The 25,285-nt window shown below is 42.0% G+C and overlaps 2 protein-coding genes and 1 pseudogene across 10 annotated transcripts in view; all 3 read left to right on the forward strand.

Moving 5' to 3' along the window:
* RPRD2 (regulation of nuclear pre-mRNA domain containing 2) overlaps positions 1 to 25,285 on the forward strand; it is a 106,133-nt gene that overhangs the window by 472 nt on the left and 80,376 nt on the right. The gene's annotated exons all lie outside the window — the stretch shown is intronic.
* LOC144580210 (G-protein-signaling modulator 3-like) lies at positions 4,877 to 5,441 on the forward strand. Its single transcript, XM_078355543.1, has one exon. It carries the CDS (start codon positions 4,882 to 4,884, stop codon positions 5,299 to 5,301), a length of 420 nt encoding a protein of 139 aa, XP_078211669.1. The 5' UTR covers positions 4,877 to 4,881; the 3' UTR covers positions 5,302 to 5,441.
* Positions 23,032 to 25,214, forward strand: LOC118149205 (protein GVQW1 pseudogene; annotated as a pseudogene). The gene has a single exon (XR_013529348.1). The product of XR_013529348.1 is annotated as a protein GVQW1 pseudogene (transcript).

Raw genomic sequence — 25,285 nt, forward strand, 5'->3', positions numbered from 1 at the left:
GGGCCCAGATCCATAGAGATTTACCTGTTTTTTAAAATATATATTTCAGAGCCTCGTAGGGTGTGTTGTTGATTTTTCCGAACCTTCGCGGAAATTGTCGAGTCCGTTTATTTCTTACAGGCCTTGACGTGTTAATGATTTCTGGCTTTCCTGATGGTAGGCAAGCTGTGGTTTGAAGCAGTAGTAAATCCAGTGGTGTTTAATAAGGAGTGCTTTTTCTGGATGAATGTATCTAAAACTTGTGTAGTAAGGAGAGCCTTACCTGGGTGAATGTTAAGCAGCATGAGCTCTACATAGATCGGAGGCACCACCAGGTTTCCCCTGTACCTGTGTTTGCTGCAATAAAATACAGGTTTCTTGGATACTGACCAGAAACAACTGCGATACTGTAGTCAGTATCATCATTAATACCTTAAAATATAAAGCGTGTCCAGTTACTTTTTTTTTTTTTTTTTTTTTGAGACGGAGTTTTGCTCTTTTCGCCCAGGCTGGAGTCCAGTGGCGCGATCTCGGCTCACTGCAACCTTCGCCTCCCGGGTTCAAGGGATTCTCCTGCCTCAGCCTCCCAAGTAGTTGGGATTACAGGCGCCCCCACCACGTCCGGCTAATTTTTTGTATTTTTAGTAGAGACGGGGTTTCATCGTGTTGGCCAGGCTGGTCTCGAACTCCTGACCTCAGGTGATCCACCCACCTCGGCCTCCCAAAGTGCAGGGATTTCAGGCATGAGCCCCGCGCCCGGCCCAGTTGCTTTTGAATTACCTGAAATAGTTTTTTACACAACTGAGTTTATTTCATAGGTAATGACAACAAGAAATGTGCTTTTTGAATATGTAGTACCTTTTTCTCTAGTTATGTCTTTTTTGTCTTCATCCTGGAGGTTTTTCCATTTTGCTGCTTTACTGCAGAAACGAGCTCTGTTAAAGCATGGATTGTTTGCAGAAGGTTTAAATCTTACAGGAGGAAGTGTGGAGAAGTCACTCTTGGTTCCTGCTGAGAAGAGAGGGTTAACTCTTACTCCATATATATCTTTTAGAATTTTTCTTTGCTTCCTGCCTGCAGCATTTCACCAGTGAGACCCATCATCAAGTTATTCTGCCTTACTCTACTTCTGCCTGTGCTCCTGCAGTGTTTTGTTTTGTTTACCTTTTAGAGGACAGATAGATACAGCTTGCGAAATTATCGGCCCCATGCTTCAAACTATTCGTGTTTAAAGTTTTGGGAGGGATGTTTTATGGTTCTTTGAATAATAATGCAGAGAAATTATTAGAGACAAGACAGAATTACTTGTGTTTACCAATAGCAGATCAAATATTTTCTTGCCCAGAGGTAAAATTATAACGTGCAAAAATCAAATATGCTAACAGCCATCATCAAAGACTCACAAGTTAAGTATCTGCTGTGTGCCCAGTTATCTCATTGTACCGTAAAATCATCTGAGAACTAGATGTTTTAATCACTGATTTATAAACGAGAAAACTAAGGCTCAGAAATGTTAACTTGCTTAAGGTTACTTAGTAAAATGTGGGGTTAGGATTTGACTTCAGCATTAACTTTGTAAAATAAAGTATGCCAGTGATATATTGCAAGCAGTTCTAATGTGAGAGAACCTATTCTCCACCCTGTTTTAAAACATTTTTACTAAACTATACAAGAATTTTATACTTCCTCACCTTTGGGCTCTGGGGCTTTAACTGTATGGTTCCATCATTTGCAAGAGTAAGTTGGTCCCTGTCCCATCCCTGCTGTGAAGGATCACAAGTGACAATTACAGTTTTTTTCTAGTCAGCAATAATGAGATACAAGGAAGCCAGAATTTTTTACCTCTGCTGTTGTTGCTATTCTGCCTGAGCTTATTTCCTTTGTTGATACCTTTTTGAGATGGAGTCTTGCTCTGTTTCCCAGGCTGGAGTGCAGGTTGCAGAGCTATTTTGGCTGCCTGCAACCTCTGCCTGCTGTGTTCAAGTGATTCCCCTGCCTCAGCCACCTGAGTAGCTGGGACTACAGGTGCGCGCTACCCCGCCCGGCTAATTTTTTGTATTTTTAGTAGAGACGGGATTTCACCATGTTAGCCAGGATGGTCTGGATCTCCTAACCTCGTGATATGCCCTCCTTGGCCTCCCAAAGTGCTGGGATTACAGGCGTGAGCCACCGCGCCCAGCTGTTGATATCCTAAGAGTGAAAAAACGATTGCTCCAGGAGGGCAGTGGCTCAGTTGAAGTGCGTTGTGTATAGCTTATATCGTTAAGTGCTTTTGGCTAAAACAACTTCATACTTTGATGTGGAATGCAATTTAACTTTCTAAAATGGTTAACATCAATTTTAGATGTTTTGTATTTACATTTAAAGAACTTCATTGATCTCATTGTAAATAAAGCGATTTGAGAGAAATATTCGGCAGAGTGGTGTGGGGCACAGTGAAAACTTTTCCTGATGCCACTTTGCATCAGGAAAAGAAAAATGTCTTTTCTTCTGACATCCATTATTTAGTAATTTATATTTAGACCTCAGGATAAATTTAAGTAACTGTTAGCTATTCCAGAGATATTTTTATTTTATCCTTTATTTCATGATGTGTAATGAGGCTTTTGTTCGTATTAAAGGAAATAATTTAGAGAAATGGCTACCTGGGAAATGTTCCATAGATAGTTCTTTAAATTTGCTTGACTGTAGCATTCAATACCATTATTTTCTAAAGTGATCTTTCTGTAACATAAGCAAATGTCATTCCTCTACTTTAAAACCCTGCAATGATATCCCATTGCAATAAGATAAAGATCTAAATTTCTTTTACATTGGTATATAAGTCCCATACCATCTGCCCTGCCTAGGGCTTCTTCACATCCTGCTTCCTTCTCATTGTTTAAGATCTAAGCTCAAATATTACCTCTTCAGAAAGACCTTCTTTGATCACCTTATTTGTGTTTTTTTTTTTTGTTTTGAGATGGAGTCTTAATAGATTTTTGAAATTACATGTATCTGTTTATTTTATTTTATTGAGACACAGTCTTGCTCTGTTGCCCAGGCTGGAGTACAGTGGTGCGATCTCAGCTTACTGCAACCTCTGCCTTTCAGGTTCAAGTGATTCTCTTGCCTCAGCCTCCCGAGTAGCTAGGGTTACAGGTGCGCACCACTGAGCCCAGCTATTTTATTTTTTTAGACAGAGTTTCACACTTGTCACCCAGGCTGGAATGCAGTGGTGTGATCTCGGCTCACTGCAACCTCTGCCCCCCAGGTTCAAGTGATTATTGTGCCTCAGCCTCCCAGGTAGCCTGAATTACAGACATGCGCCACCACGCCTGGCTAATTTTTGTATTTTTAGTAGAGATGGGGTTTCACCATGTTGGCCAGGCTGGTGTTGAATTCCAGATCTCAGGTGATCCACCTGCCTTGGCCTTCCAAGGTGTTGGGATTACAGGTGTGAGCCGCTGAGCGCGGTGCCTGGCTAATTTTTGTATTTTTAGTAGAGACAGGGTTTCACCTTGTTGGCCACGCTAGTCTGGAACCCCTGACCTCAGGTGATCCACCCACCTTGGCCTCCCAAAATGCTGGAATTACAGGTGTGAGCCACTGCATCCAGCCTCACCTTATTTTAAGTAATGTTGCTGTTGTATCATCTTATTTTCAATATATGATGTTACCCTGTTTGTTACACGTTTATGGCTTCCCTCCACCAGATGACAGGGCTGTCTTGTTTGCTGCCCTGTCCCCAAACAACTAGAATAGTGCCGGCATACAGTTAGCAATCAGTAAATATTTGTCAACATAATGTTGAGAAATAGCTAATCAAGAACTTAAGGAACAACAGAATTGTTTTAATTTCTGTTTATCTGAAGGAAGCGTTGATAATTTAGTGAAAGGAAATTACAGATATAGTAGTTGGAAGTATATGGACTTGATGTGCAACTTTCCCAGATTATCATTTCTTTCTTTCTTTTTTTATTGAGACGGATTGCAATGGCGCAATCTTGGCTCACCGCAACCTCCACCTCCTGGGTTCAGGCAATTCTCCTACCTCAGCCTCCTGAGTAGCTGGGATTACAGGCACGCGCCACCATGCCCAGCTAATTTTTTTTGTATTTTTAGTAGAGACGGGGTTTCACCATGTTCACCAGGATGGTGTTGATTTCTTGACCTCGTGATCCACCTGCCTCGCCCTCCCAAAGTGCTGGGGTTATAGGCGTGAGCCACTTTACCTGGCCAAATTTTTGTTTTTTTGTAGAGACAGGGTCTTTCCATATTGCCCAGGCTGAACTCCTGGGCTCAAGCTATCTGTTTGCCTTGGCCTCCCAAAGTGGTAGGATTACAGGCATGAACCACTGGGCCCAGCCTTTCTTTCCCATTTTTAATGTAAAATGGGAATCAATATGGAAAAGTATAAAAGCAGGCTTTTAGAATTAGGCCTATGTTTACATGTTAACTCCAGTCACTTTTTACTAAAACTGCGAGCCTCAGTTTTTCATCTATAAGTAGTTCTCTGCTTCACATAGAAAACATTTAAATTATTTATTATTGAGTTGACTGCGGTCCCCCAGCCCACCAGGAAATGCCCATAAACCCAGGAGGAGAAGGTAAAAAATAGAAGGATACATGGTAGGGAAGAATTCCAAAAATGGCTACCCATTAAAAGGCAGGCTGGAAGGCCCTCCCTGTTTTAAGATGGAGCCCCCAAAAAATGAAGGAGTTTAGTTTCTCTCCTAAAATGAATTTAAGCCACCACCAGAGCAGGCATCTTCCAAGCGGAGAAGCTGCAGCTCTGGAAAGAGGCTTTAATATACTAGGATGAGGCAGGCCCAGTCCTCCTCCAGAAAATAAGAGAGGACACAGGACGGCAGAGTGGAGGGGAAATATCCCTAAACTGGAACCAAAAACTGGAGGCAGGGAATGGAGGCTGAGAGACCACAGGAAGAAGAGGATGGTGAGCAGGACCCCCCTCAGGATGAGCAAGGCTGGCCCCCTCCAGATTCCACCACTCGGCCGTGGCGATCTGCTTCTCCATCCCCTCCTCCTCCACGGACCCATAACACAGCCCTGGGACCCCGCTCGGCCTCCCTGCTCTCCCTGCAGACTGAGCTCCTTCTGGACCTGGTAGCTGAAGCCCAGTCCCGCCGCCTAGAGGAGCAGAGGGCCACCTTTCACACCCCCCAAAACCCCCCAGTCCTAGCCCCTGCCCCACCCCGTCCTCTTGAGGACAGAGAACAGCTCTACAGCACCATCCTCAGTCACCAGTGCCAGCGGATGGAAGCCCAGCGGTCAGAGCCTCCCCTCCCTCCAGTGGGCAGGAGCTCCTGGAGTTGCTGCTGAGAGTTCAGGGTGGGGGTCGAATGGAGGAGCAAAGGTCCCAGCCCCCGACACACACCTGCTGAGACTTGAGTCCCAGCCAGCCCTTCCTCACCCCTGGGCTCAAAGCTGGGTAGACCATTGCATGCCCTCAACTCTTACGTGGCAGGGGTACCAGAGACTGAAAGACCCAGCATTCATTGCCCACATTACCTTCCCTGGGCACTTGACTGGGTGAAAGTCCTCAAACTCTAGGAACAGGCAAGGTGGAATGGTGATTTAACTCCCTCCCCAAGTCTTTGGGAGCTTGAGACAGGAAGGCGGATCCCAGGCACCCATCTCAAGGAGTGGCTCGGAGTCTTCCCTGACTTGTGGGGACACCACCTATTTGTCAAGCTACTAGGCAGGGTCTGAGGGCTCAGGCCTCCACCTGAGAGGTTATAACCCGAGAGACAGCTCCACCCTCCCCCCTAGTAAGAATGGAAGGTAGATGGGCACCTGAGAGATGAAGCCTAAGACTATTCTCCCAGTCCCACCACCAGCATTCCCCATCCCTGAGACTGAGGGGTTTACAGGCTGTGAATGCACCTTTAGCCCTGCCCACCCTCCCTCCCCACTGCTGCTCTGAGTCTGTTTGATGTTTTGATTGCGTGAATAAATGTAATTCCCCTCTGGAAAAAAAATAAATAAATAAAATTATTTATTATTTATTTATTATTTAAATTATTTATTATTTATTATTTATATAATTAAAATTATTTATTTATTTAAAAATTATGATGGTTATGCAGATGAAGATAGTTTCAAGATCTGGAGTATTCAAATTAATTACATCAGAATTTTGTTTTGGGCACAGTGCTGGAAATTATATTCCCAGATTATGAGAGACAAATTGGACCATCCTCTCTAGTAAATTAGCTTATGTTCTGAAGAACTAGTAGGACAAAATGGAAAATATTGTGTTCATGACATCCATTTTGTCTTTCTTTTGAGACAGATTCTTGCTCTGTTGCCCAGGCTGGAGTGCATTGGCATGATCTCGGCTTACTGCAACCTCCGCCTTCCGGGTTCAGGTGATTCTCCTGCTTCAGCCTCCCTAGTAGCTGGGATTACAGGTGTATGTCACCACACCGGGCTAATTTTTGTATTTTTAGTAGAGATGGGGTTACACCAGGTTAGCCAGGCTGGTCTGGAACTTCTGACTTCAAGTGATCCATCCACCTCAACCTCCCAAAGTGCTGGGATTATAGGCATGAGCCACTTCACCCAGCTATCCATTCTGTCTTGTTTCTAACTATCGGATGGTTTGGTTTGTTTTAGAAAGTATGAGAGTTTAAGTGAGTTTCTGCAGGAAAAGTAAAAGGGTGATTGTTAATTAATTCTAGAGCAGAAAATCTGTTAAGGTTTTCTTTCAGCTATTCTATTCTATTCTTTTTTTGAGACAGGATCTCACTCTGTCACCCAGGCTGGAGTGCAATGGTGTGATCACAGCTCACTGCAGCCTCTGCCTCCTCGGCTCAAGTGATCTTCCCACCTCAGCCTCCTGAGTAGCTGGGACTGTAGGTGCACATCACCACACACAGCTAATTTTTTTGTGTTTTTTGTAGAGGTGGATTTTGCCATGTTTTCCAGGCTGGTCTTGACCTCCTGATCTCAAGCAACCCTCCCTCTTTGGCTTTCCAAAGTGCTGGGATTACAGACTCATCTTAGCTATTTTTGATAGAAATAAATATGTATAAAAATAGAAGGGTAATGACCCCCCCTTTCTACTGATCTCCCCACTTCAGTAGTTGTCACTTAGTCTTTTTTCATCTATTTCCTTTCCCTCCTTTCCCTCAGTACTTTGAAGTAAATCTCAATGCACTGGTATGTTGTTCACAAATGAAACATATAAACAGACTAGAAAAAAAAAATCTCTTCATACAGAATTTTTTTTTTTTTTTTTGCCGAGAATTTACAAAGTACTGTTACCATTTTTATCTGTTGGTTTCTCAGTTTGGATCTCAAGATCCTTAGATGGACCATGAAGCTGGTAATAATTTTATACCTAACTTTTGTTAAGTGCTTACTACATGCCAGGCACTGTTCTCTAAGGATTTTACACATACAAATTCATTCAGTTCTCACAACTCTTTTAAGTAGGTATTATTATGATCTCCATTTTACAGATTAGAATACAGGCATCAAGATGTTAAGTAGCTTGCTCATGGATACAGAGCTAATAGATGGTGGAGATGGAGACAGAATTCAAACCCAGCCATTCTTGATCTACAGGTATATACTCACCCACTGTCCTACATGAGCTTTCCTATTCATATTTTCTACAGTGCAAGAAAAGTTTGATAGCTTGCTTATTTATTCAGGGTTTATACTATATAGATTAATTAGAATGTCAAGATTTTAAATGCTTGTGTTTTTGTTTTTTTTTCCCTCTCTGTGACAGAACTATCTCTTACTGATTTGAAGTTCTGATATGTATTTATTTATGTTTTTGATTAATTTAAAAAGGGAAAACAAGTGGAACATAAGTGTGTGGTGGCACACACCTGTGGACCAAGCTACTCAGGAGGCTGAGGCAGGAGAATCACTTGAACCCAGGAGATGGAGGTCGCAGTAAGCCAGGATTGTGCCAGCCTGGGCAACATAGCAGACTCTGTCTCAAAAAAAAAAAAAAAAAAAGGAACATAATTATTGAAGCTATCATCTGAGTAAAAACCTTTCTAAGTGTGAGGTTCATTTAGGTTGATGACATGTAGAATGTAACATCATTGCCATAGGCATACAGCTTTTTAATCACATATCCTTTGTAAACAAATTAGTAATATAGGTGGGCTAGATACAGGCCCTAACTTTGAGTTCTAAGATGAAATTTGTTTAGAAATTCCTGGTTTACATTCATTTTTTTCAGTATTTATTGCACACCTACTGTGCCAGGAACTGTTTAGGCACAGGGGATGCAGCAGGTGAACAGAATGAACAAAAATTTTTGTCTTGACAGAGCTTAAAATTTGGCCAGAAGCGGCGGTGCTCACCTGTGGTCCCAGCTACTTGGGAGGCTGAGGCAGGAGAGTCGCTTTAACCCAGGAGGCAGAGGTTGCAATGAGGATCGTGCCAGCCTAGGCAACAGAGCGAGTCTCCATCTCAAAAGAGAAAACACACACACACAGACAGACAGCATATACTCTAGTAAGGGGAGACAGACAACAAACAAAATTAATAAATAAATAAAACATTAAATATAATAGAAGGTGATAAATTCTCTAGAAAAACAGAAAGTAGGCCAGGTGCAGTGGCTCACACCTGTAATCCCAACACTTTGGGAGGCCGAGGCAGGTAGATCACGAGGTCAAGAGATCGAGACCATCCTCGTCAACATGGTGAAACCCCGCCTCTACTAAAAATGTAAAAAATTAGGTGGACATAGTGGTGCGTGCCTGTAATCCCAGCTACTCAGGAGGCTGAGGCAGGAGAATTGCCTGAACCCAGGAGGCAGAGGTTGCAGTGAGCCGAGATCATGCCATTGCACTCCAGCCTGGATAACAAGAGCGAAACTCCGTCTCAAAAAAAAAAGAAAAAAGAAAAACAGAAAGTAGGGCCAGGCATGATGGCTCACACCTGTAATTCCAGCACTTTGGGAGGCCGAGGTGGGTGGATTACCTGATGTCAGAAGTTCAAGACCAGCTTGCCAAACATGGTGAAACTCCATCTCTATTAAAAATACAAAAAAAATTAGCCAGGTGTGTGGCATGTGCCTGTAATCCTAGCTATTTGGGAGGCTGAGGCAGGAGAATCACTTGAACCCAGGAGGCGGAGCTTGCAGTGAGCCACGATCCTGCCACTGCACTTTAGCCTGGGTGACAAGACCCACACTTTCTTTCAAAAAAAAGAAAAATAGAAAGCAGGGAAGGGGGAAACAGAGGAGTGTGCAGTTTTACATTAAAATAGTAAGGGAAAGGCTGGGTGTGGTGGCTCACGCCTGTAATCCCAGCACTTTGGGAGGCCGAGGGGGGTCGATCACGAGGTCAAGAGATCGAGACCATCCTGGTCAACATGGTGAAACCCTGTCTCTACTAAAAATACAAAAAAATTAGCTGGGCATGGTGGTGCGTGCCTGTAATCCCAGCTACTCAGGAGGCTGAGGCAGGAGAATTGCCTGATCCCAGGAGGCGGAGGTTGCGGTGAGCCGAGATTGCGCCATTGCACTCCAGCCTGGGTAACGAGTGAAACTCCGTTCCAAAAAATTAAATAAATAAATAAAATAAAGTAAAATAGTAAGGGAAGACCTCACTGAAAAGGTGACATTTGAGTAGGGTGGTACGATATTAAGTAATGTAGACATGAGGGTATGAAGTGGGAATGTTTGATACTAAGAGAACAGAAAAAACAAAAGTCCTGAGGCTAGAGTGTGCCTGGTGAGTTTAGGGAGTAGTAAGAAAGCTTCTGTGGCTGCAAAAAAGTAGTTAAAATGGAGATTAGTGGATGAGTTCAAAGAGATTATGGTGGGTGATGTTGGGGAGGGGAAAAATGGGATTCACCAGGGGTTTTGTAGGCATTGTAAGGACTTTGGTTTTTATTCAAAGTGAAATGGGGATCCATTTCAGCAGAAGGGGAGGAGTTTGGCTCTTGTTGCCCAGGCTAGAGTGCAGTGGCATGTTCTCGGCTCACTGCAACCTCCACCTCCCGGGTTCAAGTGATCCTCCTGTCTCAGCCTCTGGAGTAGCTGGGATTACAGGCACGTGCCACTACGTCCAGCTAATTTTTGTATTTTTGTTAGAGACAGGGTTTCATCATATTGGCCAGGCTTGTCTCGAACTCCTGATATCAGGTGATCCGCCCGCCTCAGCCTCCCAAAGTTCTGGTATTACTGGTGTGAGCCACTGCACCTGGCACTCATTTGTTTTTAAAAGGGTATTCTGGTTGCTGCTGAAACGCGGATACCAATTAGATGACTGTTGTAATCCAGTGTAAAATATTGATGGCTTAGACCAGGTTATGGCCAGTGGAAGTGATAAGTAATTTGATTCTAGATCTATTTTGAAAGTAGGTCCAGCCAGATTTCTGTATGGATTAAATGTGGGGTGAGAGAGGAGGAGAATAATCAAGAATGACTTCTTTTTTTTTTTTTTTTTTTTTTGCCTGAGCAACTAGAAAGATTAGAGTTGGCATTTATTGATAGGGGGAAGGCTGTGAGTGGAGCAGATTTTGGGAAGAAGATGAGAAATTTAGTTTTGGGTATCCTAGGTTTGGGATGTCTATTTTGAGAAATCTTTTTAAATATATAAGTCACAAAAAATGCTCATTTAAAGCATACAATTCAATTGTTTTAATATATTCATAGAGTCGTGCAGCAATCACCACAGGGTGTCTAGCATATGGATTGTTTTCAAAGCAGGAAACTGGAAGAGGTGAACTAGAGAGAATGTAGACAGGGGAGTAAGTCTAGTAAGGTAGAGTAGCAAGTACAGATAGAGAAGAGGTCCAGAGAGAAGGCTGTGGTATTATGAAATCTATATTTGGTCTCTATCCCATTTCCTGGCATACTGCTTCAGAAATCCTCGGATCTTCAGAGTGATGTGTCATTTTATATGCTAATGAGTCGACTGAGGGCGTCCCCTGGGTAGCCTAAGGATGGAGAAAAAAAAAACTGGTCACTGGAAAGAACAAGGCGCAGGATTAGAGGTTGTGACTTTCCGCCCTACCCTCTAACGTTTGGGGAAGGGGGAAGGGCTAAAGGGGTAAATTGAACCCCAGTGGCCAATAGTTTAATAAATTATGCCTTCATAAAACTTCTGTAAAATTCCAAAAGGACTGGTTTCGGGAAGCTTCTAGGCTGCCAAACATACGGAGGTTCTTGGAGGTTGGCATGCCCAGAGAGGATGTGGAAGCTCTGCATCCCCAGCCCTACCTTGCCCCATCCATCTCTTCATCTGGTGTTCATGGGTGTCCTCCCCAGCCCTACCTTGCCCCATCCATCACTTCATCTGGTGTTCATGGGTGTCCTCCCCAGCCCTACCTTGCCCCATCCATCTCTTCATCTGGTGTTCATGGGTGTCCTTTGTAATCAACCAGTAAATGTATTTCCCTGAGTTCTGTGAGCTCTTCAAACAAATTAATGGAACCCAAGAAGGGGGTTGTGTAAACTCCCAATTTATGGTGGCCAGGTCAGAGCAAATGTTAAAACAACCTGAGGTCTGATTGGAATGGGAAGTAGCGGGCAGCCTTGTGAGACTGGGCACTCAATTTATGGGATCTGATGCTATCCTCCAGTGTCAGAATTGAATTGGAGAGTATCTAGCTGGTGTTTGTTACAGAATTGCATGCTTGGTGTATGCGGGGAAAACCCTCACACATTTGGTCAAATAAGTCTTTGTTGATTGTTGAGTGAGAATATAGGAAAAGCACTTTGTTTATTCCTCTATTCTCAGAAGGCTGTTGGGGCATTCTGCTATTTTAGAAGACTCTACTTAGTTGGTCTACTGTGTTCTTGGCTTAGGTTCTTTTTGAGGTTCAGGGTAAACTTTGTCTCAGCCCCCCAAAGAAGTAATAAATCTATTTTAATCTCTTGGATATTTTTACTCTTGGTTTAGGCCTAATGGCATTTCTGGATTCATTGAGCAGGAGATCTGTTATAATTGCATTATTATCCATCCTCTCTCCCCCCTTTAGATGCCTAAGTCACCTTTTTTTCATTCCATTGCTCTATGTTCATGGAGTTATAGGTGGTATTTTTCCAGGTTTCCTGGCAATGTTTCAAAACATGGAACTGTCTTAATTATCAGCTATAATTATTGTAATGGTATATATTAAGCCTTTTTGTCCGTATTATGAGACTTACCAAGCAGTTGTTACGTTCTTCCTTTGAGTTGCTTTGTCTCTCACAGCAGAAGGGTGATTTCATCCATGGCCTTAGGTGAGTTTGTAGCAATATGTAAAACATTGTTTTGCTATACCAAATTCCATAATAAGCTAAATGGTAAATTTTGTCGCAAATAAACATTCCCATAATTCAAAGTGTGAAACACTACTGACAAACTTCACATGGTCTGTGGCATGGAGATATCTTGAAAGGAACATTACGATGGCAATGGAAAAACACTAATATTAAAATTTGCTCACACAGGCCACCCCAGAATTACTTTAACGTTAGTTTTGTCTGTAGAGAAGGGAAGAGTGTATGTATGTGTATAATTTTGTTGAAGGTAGAGGCTTACTGATTTTATTCTTTTGTTGTTGTTTTTCGCTTACTCGGGTTGAATGACTTTACTCTTAATGATTTGGCTTCCTGCCTTTCATAAACTAATAAATAACAGTTGTATCAAAATTCTTTCTTCTGTCTAGGCTTTTGTCAGTTATGTTCTTCTTTTTCCTCTCACTTTTTCCAAGTGTTTATTGTTTTATAACAGTACTCTTAAAAGTCAAAAGGGGAGATTTGGGTCAGTTGTTTTAAAATTTCAACTGAGAATTAAGGATATATGAAGTTTAATTTGTTGAAGGAACTCAGAGAACCTAATAAAAATTACCCAAGGACAGAACAATGTACAAACCAGCTTGACTGATTTTCTCATCTGTTTGTCAAGGAAACAAAAAGGAGTTGTGTTTGTAGTGATTTCAGATTCCACTGCCCCCACAGATACTAACTGTAGGACACTGGAGGAATGTAATCTTGGGGAGAATGTAGTAGAACCTAGTTACTCCTTTTGAGAAAAGGCAACAATTCCATCTGTGCTTTGAAACATTAAAGCTTTTCTGGCTAAGATAAAGATGGTTTTAAAAAATGCTTTGTTCTTTTTCTCTTGTTTAGAGAAATACTGAAATAGAGGCTCCTTGATGAAAGAAATAAAAGGTTTAGTTTGCTGGGCTTACATTTTACTAGTAGTTTGATTGAGGCCTTGATCTCTCCCTCATCTGTCTTTCGTCACTTTACTATCTTATAATTAATTTCACTTACTTCACTTTCTAGTTCTTTGGAATCCATTAGCAGAGAGAGTGTTTCTTTATTACCCTTTAGTAAAAGTTGCACTGTGAAAGGAAAAAAGGATCTCTTAATGTTTGGAATTATAACTTAACATTTTTTGTTTTAAAAAGCCTAGGATGCATCCTGAGCTGTTTTTGTATTCCTTTACCATCATGATAGTTTTAGATAGCATGATACAGTCTTTTAAAATGATGATCTTTGTGTCCAGAAGGCAGTATTACTTGAATAATTAAAATTCTCTTATAATATGTTATGTCCAAAGATACAGAATCAGAAAATGAACTTAGAATTATTGAGTGCTGGATGGGCATGGTGGCTCGAGCCTGTAATCCCAGCACTCTGGGAGGCCAAGGTGAGCGGATCACCTGAGGTCAGGAGTTCGAGACCAGCTTGGCCAACATGGTGAAACCCCATCTCTACCAAAAATTAGCCGGGCGTGGTTGCACATGCTTTTAATGCCAGCTACTTGGGAGGCTGAGGCAGGAGAATTGCTTGAACCCAGGAGTCAGAGGTTGCAGTGAGCTAAGATTGTGCCATTGCAGTCCAACCTGGGCAACAAGAGCGAAACTCAGTCTCAAAAAAAAAGGAAGTATTGAGGGCTTCCTCTATGTAAACCTCTGTACTAGGTGCTGAAAGAGATGGAATTATAAGGAACTTAACATTTAGTACCTAAGATAGGAATTGAACCAATACAACTGGTTCTGGGAAGTATGATAATCAGAGTTTTATATGCTATAACAGTTTAGAATAGGTATCACTTTGATTAGATGGATCCTTATTGTTTACTGAGGATGCTTACTAGCTATCATACACCTATTACCTGTAATCTTGATATCAGCTCTGCAAGATACGAATTTATAAAAGATAAATTTATAACATGAATTTATAAGTTTATGGAAAAATTATTTGAGTCTCAGAGAAGTAAATTGATTATTTTGGGGAAGTTGTCAGAACATTTATAGTGTAGGAAAAGGAAGCCATACCTGGTTTTAGGGTGGCCAAGTATAAACTTAATTTTGTGTTTGTTTTATATAAGCAGAAGGTGAAGGTAAGTAGGAGAAAGAAAAGAAATACGGTGGATTCAAAGCCCAAGTTGCTTACAAGTATGCTGTTGTTACTCAATAACGTTCTTAGATTTCCAGTGTTAATGTAGTTAATTTTACAAACATATCACTAACAGTTTAGTAAGAAAATAACATTTACTGAGTTCATATTATGTGATTTCATGTAATATAACAATTCATTAGTTAATATATTATTTTTATTACTTAGTAAATCTATTAGTGATACTTATGTAAATTACACTGGTAACACATAAAATAATAAACTGTATAAATGCTCGGTGAGGTTACAATAACTTGTTCAAGGTACGTAGCTAATGAACAGTAGAGCCAGGTTTCAAACTTAAGCAGTCTTGACTCCCAAGGCCTGCACTTTATCATTATGGTAGACGGCGTCCTGCTTCTTTCAAAGTACATTGATATTTTATGGTGTTCCATGGATAGTGTGGTATATGCAGGATGAAAGTTCCCACACAGCCTTGTGCCTGCCCATTCTCATAAAGAAGCAAGTAGGAGAACCCACGTGCCTTCTTTCAAGCCAGACATTAAACAGATTTGCAAAAATGTAGAACAGTTTACTCCCACTAAATTTTTGTTTTACAAAATATAGTTATTTTTAATTAAGAAATAATTTATTGGCTAGACACAGTGGATCCTTTGAGATCCGGAGTTTGATATCAGCCTGGCCAACATAGAGAAACCCCATCTCTACTAAAAGTACAAAAATTAACTGGGCATAGTGGCACACGCCTGTAATCCCAGCTACTTGGGTGGCTGAGGCAGGAGAATCACTTGAACCTGGAGGTGGAAGTTGCAGTGAGCTGAGATGGTGCCATTGAACTTCAACCTGAGCGACAGAGTGTGACTCCATTTAAAAAAAAAAAGGAGGGGTCTGGAAGTGGCTTATGCCTATAATCCCAGCACTTTGGGAGGCTGAGGTGGGCAGATCACAAGGTCAGGAATTCGAGACCAGCCTGGCCAAGATGGTGAAACCTCATCTCTACTTAAAAAAAATACAAAAATTAGCTGGGCATGGTGGCATGCACCTGTAATCCCAGCTACTCAGGAGCCTGAGGCAAGAGAATCGCTTGAACCCAGGAGGTGGAGGTAGCAGTGAGTTGACATCTCACCACTGCACTCTAGCCTGGGCAACAGAGCAAGACTGTCTCAAAAAAAAAAGAAAGAAAGAAAAGAAAAGAAAAAATTTATTAATTGTAATGGATTTATTGTTTTTAATGAGTTAGTGGATGTTTTTAAATTCTTAGGTTTAACTCCTTTTTTTTTTTGAGATGGAGTCTTGCTCTGTTGCCAGGGTGGCATACAGTGGCACAATCTTGGCCCACTGCAGTCTCCACCTCCCAGGTTCAAGCCATTCATTGGCCTCAGCGCCCCGAGTAGCTGGGACTACAGGTGCGCCCCACCATGCCCAGCTAATTTTGATATTTTTAGTAGAAGTGGAGATTCACCATGTTGGCCAAGATGGACTCAATCTTTTGACCTTGTGATCTGTCTACCTCGGCCTCTCAAAGTGCTGGGATTGCAGGCGTGAACCACCACACCAGGCCAGGTTTAATTTTTTATATGGTAAATAGCCGTAGATATAACCCACATAAACAAAAATCTTTGGGGTTCTGAATAATTTTTGACAATATGGAATGACCTTTGTTAGTTTTCTGCAATGTGATAGCCGTTGTCTCTTGTCTTAGTGTTCCATATTGCCTGATGGTCTCCAGGCTTTATTTTATCAGCCAGCTAATTTCTATTTTTAATTTGTGAGATCATGTTTGTCAACTTTTCATTTTGCCAAAAATGGACATAAAAATATACTACATTTATAGCATCACTACCTACCATTTTATAAACTATCACTTTACTAAAGAGGTTGTATTTTAATTCCAAAAATGTTAGAAGGACATTTTTTCAGAATCAAGGATAAACCTGCAAACTTCATGCATTTAGCTGTTTGAAAAATTTGCTTTGATGTCCTTGTCTTTGAGATCTCAGCTCAAGTGTCATCTCCTTAGAGGCTGACCTTATGTCCATTGCCTAAAACCCACTTCTGTCCCCGCGCCCCCCCCCAGCATCATTCTCTTAGCACATTACCCTATTTTTTTTTCCTTCTGAGTTCAGGAAATTCTCCTGTCTGGGTTCAAGCAAGTCTTCTGTCGTCAGCCTCTGAAGTAGCTGGGATTACAGGCATATGCCACTATGCCCAGCTAATTTTTGTATTTTTCTAATAGAGACAAGTTTTCGCCATGTTGTCCAGGCTGGTCTTGAGCTTCTGACCTCAGGTGATCCACCCACCTCAGCCTCCCAAAGTGCTGGAATTATAGCCATGAGCCGCTGTGCCCAGCCCCTATTTTATTTTCTTTATAGCTATTCTCCTTATAAAATACTGCCTTGCACTGGGCGTGGTGGCTCATGCCTGAAATCCCAGCACTTTGGGAGGCTGAGGCGGGCAGATTACCTGAGGTTGAGAGATCCAGACCAGCCTGACCAACATGAAGAAACCCCATTTCTACTAAAAATACAGAATTAGCCGGATATGGTGGTACATGCCTGTAATCCCAGCTACTCGGGAGGCGAAGGCAGGAGAATCACTTGAACCCTGGGAGGTGGAGGTTGCGGTGAGCTGAGATTGCACCATTGCACTCCAGCCTGAGTAACAGAGTGAAACTCCATCTCAAAAAAAGAAAAAAAAAAGATACTGCCTTGTTGGCCTGGTGGGGTGGCTCACACCTGTAATCCCAGCACTTTGGGAGGCCTAGGTGGGCAGATTATGAGGTCAGGAGTTTGAGACCAGCCTGACTAACATGGTGAAACCCTGTCTCTACTATAAATACAAAAATTTGCCAGTTACGGTGGCACGTACCTGTAATCCCAGGCACTAAGGAGCCTGAGGCAGTAGAATCGCTTGAATCAGGGAGACAGAGGTTGCAGTGAGCCAAGATCATGCCCAGCCTAGATGACAGAGCAAGACTCCATCTTAAAAAAAAAAAAAAAAAAAAAAAGTTACTGCCTTATTTATTTATTGAGACCCATGTTCCCCCTGACCCCCAAATAGAATGTAAATCACTAACAACAGATCATTTTTGTTCACCACTGCATCCTCAGTACCTAGAAGAAGGCATAGAACATAGAAGGCAGTTCTGATTGGCATTGACAAAGAACATAGTTCTGATTGGCAGGGTGTGCTGGCTCATGCCTGTAATTCCAGTGCTGTGGGAGTCCAAGGTAGGAGGATTGTTTGAGCCCAGGAGTTGGAGACCAGCCTGGGCAACATAGTGAGACCCCCCCGCCCCAACCTCTGCAAAAAAAAAAAAAAAAAAAATTAGGTTACCTGCAGTTCTGGCTACTCAGGAGGCTGGAGCTACACTGAATTGTGATTGTGCCACTGCACTTCAGCCTGGACAACAGCAAGACCCTGGCTCAAAAAACACAAAAGTGCTTAATCAATGAATCTTTCTTAAGTGTGACCCCAGACTACACGTCGAGAACTGCTGCAGTAGGACGCAATTTTTTGTTAGATTTACGTATGTAGGGAGACTTACTGTATTGTGCTGTTGTATGGTGATTAGATGGTAAAGCACGTGGGCTTTGATCTCAAATAGATGTTATGTTTGCTACTAACCTCTTAAAGCTTTTAAATAGGCATCAGGATAGTATTACCTTATATGATTGTTGGTGGGATTAAATAAGGTACTTCATATGAAATGCTTTGCAAACTACCTGACATTCAGAAAATTCATCAAATGGTAACTTGTCATTTAAAATGCAATTATGATATACAGTTATTGTGACATGTTTTATCTAAGCCTGTCTGCATAAGCTTTAAAATTTTCCAATTAATCCTGCATACTCTATGTGAAATGTTAAGGTTAATAATCCAAAGGAGTAGACATGGAATTTTTTTTTTTTTTTGAGATGGAGTTTTGCTCTGTCGCCCAGGCTGAAGTGCAGTGGCGTAATCTCAGCACTTTGCAACCTCCGCCTCCTGGGTTCAAGAGATTCTCCTGCCTCACTCTCTCGAGCCACTGGGACTACAGGTGCCCACCATGACATCCGGCTAATTTTTGTGTTTTTTTTTTAGTAGAGATGGGATTTCACTATATTGGCCAAGCAGGTCTTGAACTCCTGACCTTGTGATCCACCTTGGTCTCCCAAAGTGCTGGGATTACAGGCATGAGCCACTGTGCCTGGCTGACATGGATTTTTTTTTTTGGCTTTATTAATATTAGTGGATAGCAAAAGAACGCACAATTTGGAAACTGTTTGCCTATTTTGATTATTTCAAGGACCTATTCATATAGCAACATCTTGCAGTTCCAGAAATTCATGCGGAACTTAAGAATTTTTCATGTTTTTGTAACTTTTTTTTTAGATGGAGTCTGTCTGGCTCTGTCACTCAGGCTGCATGCAGTGGCGATCTCGGCTCTGCTTCCTGGGTTCAAGTGATTCTCCTGCCTCAGCCTCTTGAGTAGTTGGGATTACAGGTGCCCACCACCTCACCTGGCTAATTTTTGTATTTTTTAGTAGAGATGGGGTTTCACCAGGTTGCTCTCGAACTCCTGACCTCAGACTATCTGCCCGCTTCAGCCTCACAAAGTGCTGTGATTACAGGCATGAGCCGCCGCGCCTGGCTTATAGCTATTGCGCTAATATAAAAATGCATCTGTTGGGTGTACTGATACTTGCCTGTAGTCCCAGCTACTGGAGAGTCTGAAGTGGGAGGATCACTTGAGGCCAGGAGTTGGAGGCCACAGTTCACACTGATCGTGCCTGTTAAAAGCCACTGAACTCCAGACTGGTCAACATAGCAAGACACCATTTCTTATTTTAAGAGTAAATGAATAAGAGATGAGACAAGGTTTCACCACGTTGCCTAGGCTAGTCTTAAACTGCTGGGCTCAAGCAGTCTGCCCACCTCAACCCTCGGTCTCCCAGAATCCCAGGATTACAGGAGTGAGCCACTGTGCCTGGCTGGGATTTTTAACTTTAATTTTTTCATTGACCACTAGTGATCAGTTATTATTATTTTTTTTGAAACAGAGTCTCAGAGTCTCACTCTGTCACCAGACTGTAATGTAATAGGTAGTGGTACGATCATGGCTCACTGCAGCCTTGACCTCCTGGGCTCAAGTGAGCTTCCCATCTCAGCCTCCTAACTAGGACTATGGGTGCAGGCCACCACATTCAGGTAGCTAACTTTTAAAATTTTTTGTAGAGGTGGTGTCTTGCTATGTTGCCCAGGCTGGTCTCAAACTCCTGGACTCAAGCCATCGTTCTTGCTTTGGCCTCCCAAAGTGCTAGGATTACAGGTGTGAGCCATGGCACCTGGCCTCAAGGAAAAATTTTTTTTTTTTTTTTGAGACAGGGTCTTGCTCTGTCTTCTAGGCTGGAGTGTGGTGGTGTGATCTCAGCTCGCTGCAAACTCCACCTCCCAGGTTTAAGTGATTCTGCTGGCTCAGTTTACCAAGTAGCTGGGATTACTGGCACATGCCACCATGCCTGACTAATTTTTGTATTTTTAGTAGACAGGGTTTTGCCATATTGGCCAGGCTGGCCTCAAACTCCTGACCTCAGGTGATCCACCTACCTCAGCCTTACAGAGTGCTGCGATTACAGGCGTGAGCCACTGTGCCCAGACAAAGAAGATATTTTAAGGAGACATCAATATTTTTGGTGTCACTGGATTTTTAAAAACAAATAATAGAAGCAAGGAGTGTAAAAAAATCTACATTAGATCAGCAAAGACCAAATATTTATCATATTTTCATGTAATTTTAAGAGATAGGATCTTGCTGTGTTGCTCAGGTGGGCATCAGACTCCTGGGCTCAAGCTGTCCTTTCACCTTAGCCTTCTGATAAATATTTTAAATTTAAATTTAAGACATTTTCAGAAGAAAATTTTATATTATGGCATACATTTTGGATGATGTTTCACTTTAAGAAGACTTTAAAAACCTGATAATAGAAAAGTGAAGAGCTTTTGAAATACATTTATAGGATATCCCCACACATACATACTATTTTTAGTATCTACTAGGATAAGAATTCATTTCTATCCTCTTAGGCTTCTCAGATTGCCATATGTAGCACATATGCATAAACTGACAGATGTGATAAGATATGGAGAAAATACACCACACTATAGTAGTGAACAAAAATAACAGTACAGATTTGTACTTTGTACAACAGAATTTCTCAAAAAGTGATGATAGTTTAAGGTTTCACTGTCAAAGTTTAGGAACTACTGAATTAAAGTTAAACCTGCTTTCATGCTGCTGGACTTCAGTGCCCTTAATAAAAAGATCCATGAGTTTCTAGAGGGGGTGGGTAGGATATTCAGCATTTTCCAAACTTATTTGACCATGGAATCCCTTTCTTTTTTAACCATCTCATGTGACTAATGTTTCCTGGAACATCCTTGGGGAAAACTTTGGTAATGTAAGTGTTTCTAGGAAAATCCCAGTTGCAGAGCAGAGAGTACCAGTTTATATTTGTATCCAGGAAGAAAGGCTTCATGGAGGAAATGGTTTTTCAAAAACTATGTGAAATAGGTGAAAGAAGAATCCCATATATAAGCAGAAGCGTGAAAGAATCAGAGAAGAGCAGTAACCAGAAGGTACACATGCATAGCGAAGTTAGAATAGGAAAGACAAAGAGAAGGAATAAAAGGCATGTTTTTTTTTTTTCTTTTTTGAGACAGAGTTTCAAATTTGTTGGCCAGGCTGGAGTACAGTGGCACAATCTCTGCTCACTGCAACATCCGCCTCCCGGGTTCGAGCAATTCTCCTGCCTCAGCCTCCGAGTAACTGAGATTACAGGCACCTGCCACCATGCCTGGCTAATTTTTGTGTGTGTATTTTTAGTAGAGGCGGGGTTTTACCCTGTTGGCCAGGCTAGTCTTGAACTCCTGACCTCAGGTAATCAACCTGCCTCGGCCTCCCAAAGTGCTAGGATTACAGATACGAGCCACTGCACCCAGCCAAAAGGTGTGACATTTAAGACATGAGCATGGTGGTAAGGGAGTGTATTTAAAAGAAGAAAACTAGCTGAGCGTGGTGATGGCATGTGAAGTCTCAACTAGTTGGGAGACTAAGGCAGAAAGATCACTCAGCCTAGGAGTTAATGACTATAAAGCATGATGATTCTGGCTGTGAATAGCTACTACTGCATTCCAGCCTGGGCAACATAGCAAGACCCATCTCTTAAAAAAAAAAGTAATTACATGTACATACAAAAGCTGCAATAAATGGTGATTGTAACACTGAACGAGGATTACTTTTTGTAATACTAGTATTAGTATAACATTTGGATTTTATTCAAAGCTTTTGAAATTCATAAAATTGAAGTGAAATCAATGAAGTGGCTGGGCACGTGGCAGCTCATGTCATAATCTCACACTTTGGGAGTCTGAGGTGGGAGGACTGCATGAGCCTAGGAGTTTGAGATCAGCTGGGGCAACGTAGTAAGACACCATATCTACCTCCCCAACCAAAAGATTCAGCTGGGCATGGTGGCATGCACCTGTAGTCCCGAGTACTTGGGAGGCTGAGACAATTACTTGAACCCAGGAGGTCAAGGCTGCAGTGAGCCATGATTGTGCCACTACACTCTAGCTTGGGCAGCAAAGCAAGATCCTGCCTCTGAATAAATAGATAACATATTTAATATTTTAAGAATTATCATTCTAGAATATCAAATAAAAATATACATTTATAAAACTAAATATTATTAAGTATAGATTATCATAATATAAATCATTAGCTGCTACTGGCTTTGCCACATCCGTTATCTTTGGTCTTTTTGTCAGAGGTCCCCTTAATGTTGTCGATGTAGCTGTTTAGGTTGGACTCCAGTATCTTCTTGCCATGTTTAACCCCCCTGAGTAGTGCTTTCAGAAGTGTCTCTGTTGAGCGGTTCAGAATTGTGTTTCTCTTGGCCAGCCTGGCAGAGATGCCCTAATAGAAGTCTGAATTCTTTCTTTCTCCAAGGAGAAATCCTTTGTTACAGAGAGGTTTTTACCCCCTTAGGTGCATATTCTCAGTCTTTTTTTTTTTTTCTTTTTCTGACGGAGTCTTGCTCTGTTGCCAGGCTGGAGTACAGTGGCGAGATCTCAGCTCACTGCAACCTCCACCTCCCCGGTTCAGGTGATTCCCCTGCCTCAGCCTCCTGAGTAGCTGGGACTACAGGTGTGAGTCACCACGCCCGGCTAATTTTTTTTTTTTTTTAATAGTAGAGACAGGGTTTCACCATGTTGGCCAGGATGGTCTCTATCTCTTGACCTTGTGATCTGCCTGCCTTGGCCTCCCAAAGTGCTGGGATTACCGGTGTGAACCTGGCCATTCTCAGTCTTTTTAGTAGGTGGTGACAAGGATAGAGGGGAATGAGTAGAAGAGTTTCCTGAGTTGAGTAATAAATCATAGTAAATAGGGTGAGGGTGAAGTTTGTATTGAAAGTGAGAGGGATGTGGTGCATTACTAGGTAGAGAAGACGTTAAAATGAGAAAGATACAGTGGCTCACGTCTGTAATCCCAGCACTTTAGGAGGCCGAGGTGGGCAGATCACCTCAGGTCGGGAGTTTGAGACCAGCCTGACGAACATGGAGAAACTCCATCTCTACTAAAAATACAAAAGATTAGCTGGGCATGGTGGCACTTGCCTGTAATCCCAGCTACTCGGGAGGCTGAGGCAGAAGAATCGCTTGAACCTGGGAGGCGGAGGTTGCACTGAGCCAAGATCGGGCCACTGCACTCCATCCCTGGACAACAAGAGCAAAGCTTCATCTCAAAAAAAAAGGATAAGAAAGATAAATAAAACTGATTTTGTATTACACCAACAAAAATGCTATATTTTTTGAGACAGAGTTTCTTCCTTCTTGCCCAGGCTGGAGTGCAGTGGTGCGATCTTGGCTCACCGCAGCCTCCGCCTCCTGGGTTCAAGCAATTCTCCTGCCTCAGCCTCCCGAGTAGCTGGGATTACAGGCATGCGCCACCTTGCCCAGCTAATTTTGTATTTTTAGTAGAGACAGGGTTTCTCCATGAGGCTGGTCTCAAACTCCCAACCTCAGGTGATACACCCACCTCGGCCTCCCAAAGGGCAGGGGTTACAGGCTTGAGCCACCGTGCCTGGCTGGCACTTACTTATTTTTATTTATTTCTTTTGCTTTTTTCGTAATGGAGTCTCACTTGTTACCCAAGCTGGTCTTGAACTCTTGGGTTCTAGTGATCCTCCTACATGACCTCCCACCTATGAGTGAGAACATGCAGTGTTTGATTTTCTGTTCTTGTGTCAGTTTGCTGAGAATGATGGTTTCCAGGTTCATCCATGTCCCTACAAAGTACACGAACTCATCTTTTTTGATGGCTGCATAATATTCCATGGTGTATACGTGCCACATTTTCCCTGTCCAGTCTGTCATCAATGGGCATTTGGGTTGGTTCCAGGTCTTTGCTATTGTAAACTGTGCTGCAATGAACATTCGTGTGCATGTGTCCTTATAGTAGAACGATTTATAGTCCTTTGGATATATACCCAGTAATGGGATTGCTGGGTCAAATGGGATTTCTATTTCTAGGTCCTTGAGGAATCGTCACACTGTCTTCCGCAATGGTTGAACTAATTTACACTCCCATCAGCAGTGTAAAGTGTTCGTATTTCTCCACATCCTCTCCAGCATCTGTTGTCTCCAGATTTTTTAATGATCGCCATTCTAACTGGCGTGAAATGGTATCTCAATGTAGTTTTGATTTATCTCTCTAATGACCAGTGATGATGAGCATTTTTTCATATGTTTGTTGGCCTCATGTGTGTCTTCTTTTGTAAAGTGTCTGTTCGTGTCCTTCGTCCACTTTTGAATGGGCTTGTTTGTTATTTTCTTGTAAATCTGTTTGAGTTCTTTGTAAATTCTGGATATTAGCCCTTTGTCAGATGGATAGACTGCAAAAATTTTTTCCCATTCTGTTAGTTGCCAATTCACTCTAATGACTGTTTCTTTTGCCGTGCAGAAGCTGTGGAGTTTGATTAGGCCCCTTTGTCTATTTTGGCTTTTGTTGCCAATGCTTTTGGTGTTTTGGTCTTGAAGTCCTTGCCTACGCCTATGTCCTGAATGGTTTTGCCTAGATTTTCTTCTAGGGTTTTTATGGTGTTAGGTCTTATGTTTAAGTCTTTAATCCATCTGGAGTTGATTTTAGTGTAAGGTGTCAGGAAGGGGTCCAGTTTCTGCTTTCTGCACATGGCTAGCCAGTTTTCCCAACACCATTTATTAAACGGAATCCTTTCCCCATTGCTTGTTTTGTCAGATTTGTCAAAGATCGGTTGGTTGTAGATATGTTGTGTTGCCTCCAATTCCTCTGTTCTGTTCCATTGGTCTATATCTCTGTTTTGGTATCAGTACCATGCTGTTTTGATTACTGTAGCCTTGTAGTATAGTTTGAAGTCTGGTAGTGTGATGCCTCCCACTTTGTTCTTTTTGCTTAGAACTGACTTGGCTATGCGGGCTCTCTTTTGGTTCCATATGAAGTTTAAGGTGTTTTTTTCCAGTTCTGTGAAGAAGGTCATTGGTAGCTTGTTGGGGATAGCGTTGAATCTGTAAATTACTTTGGGCAGTATAGCCATTTTCACGGTATTGATTCTTTCTAACCATGAACATGGAATGTTTCTCCATCTGTTTGTGTCCTCTCTCATTTCATTGAGCAGTGATTTGTAGTTCTCCTTGAAGAGGTCCTTTACGTTCCTTGTGAGTTGTATTCCTAGGTATTTTATTCTCTTTGTAGCAATTGTGAATGGCAGTTCATTCTTGATTTGGCTCTCTTTAAGTCTGTTATTGGTGTATAGGAATGCTTGTGATTTTTGCACATTGATTTTGTATCCTGAGATTTTCAAATTTCTTATCAGTTTCAGGAGATTTTGGGCTGAGACGATGGGGTCTTCTAAATATACAATCATGTCGTCTGCAAATAGAGACAAT

Source organism: Callithrix jacchus, chromosome 18 (genome assembly GCF_049354715.1).
Source record: "Callithrix jacchus isolate 240 chromosome 18, calJac240_pri, whole genome shotgun sequence".
In the NCBI taxonomy this organism is placed as follows: domain Eukaryota; kingdom Metazoa; phylum Chordata; class Mammalia; order Primates; family Cebidae; genus Callithrix; species Callithrix jacchus.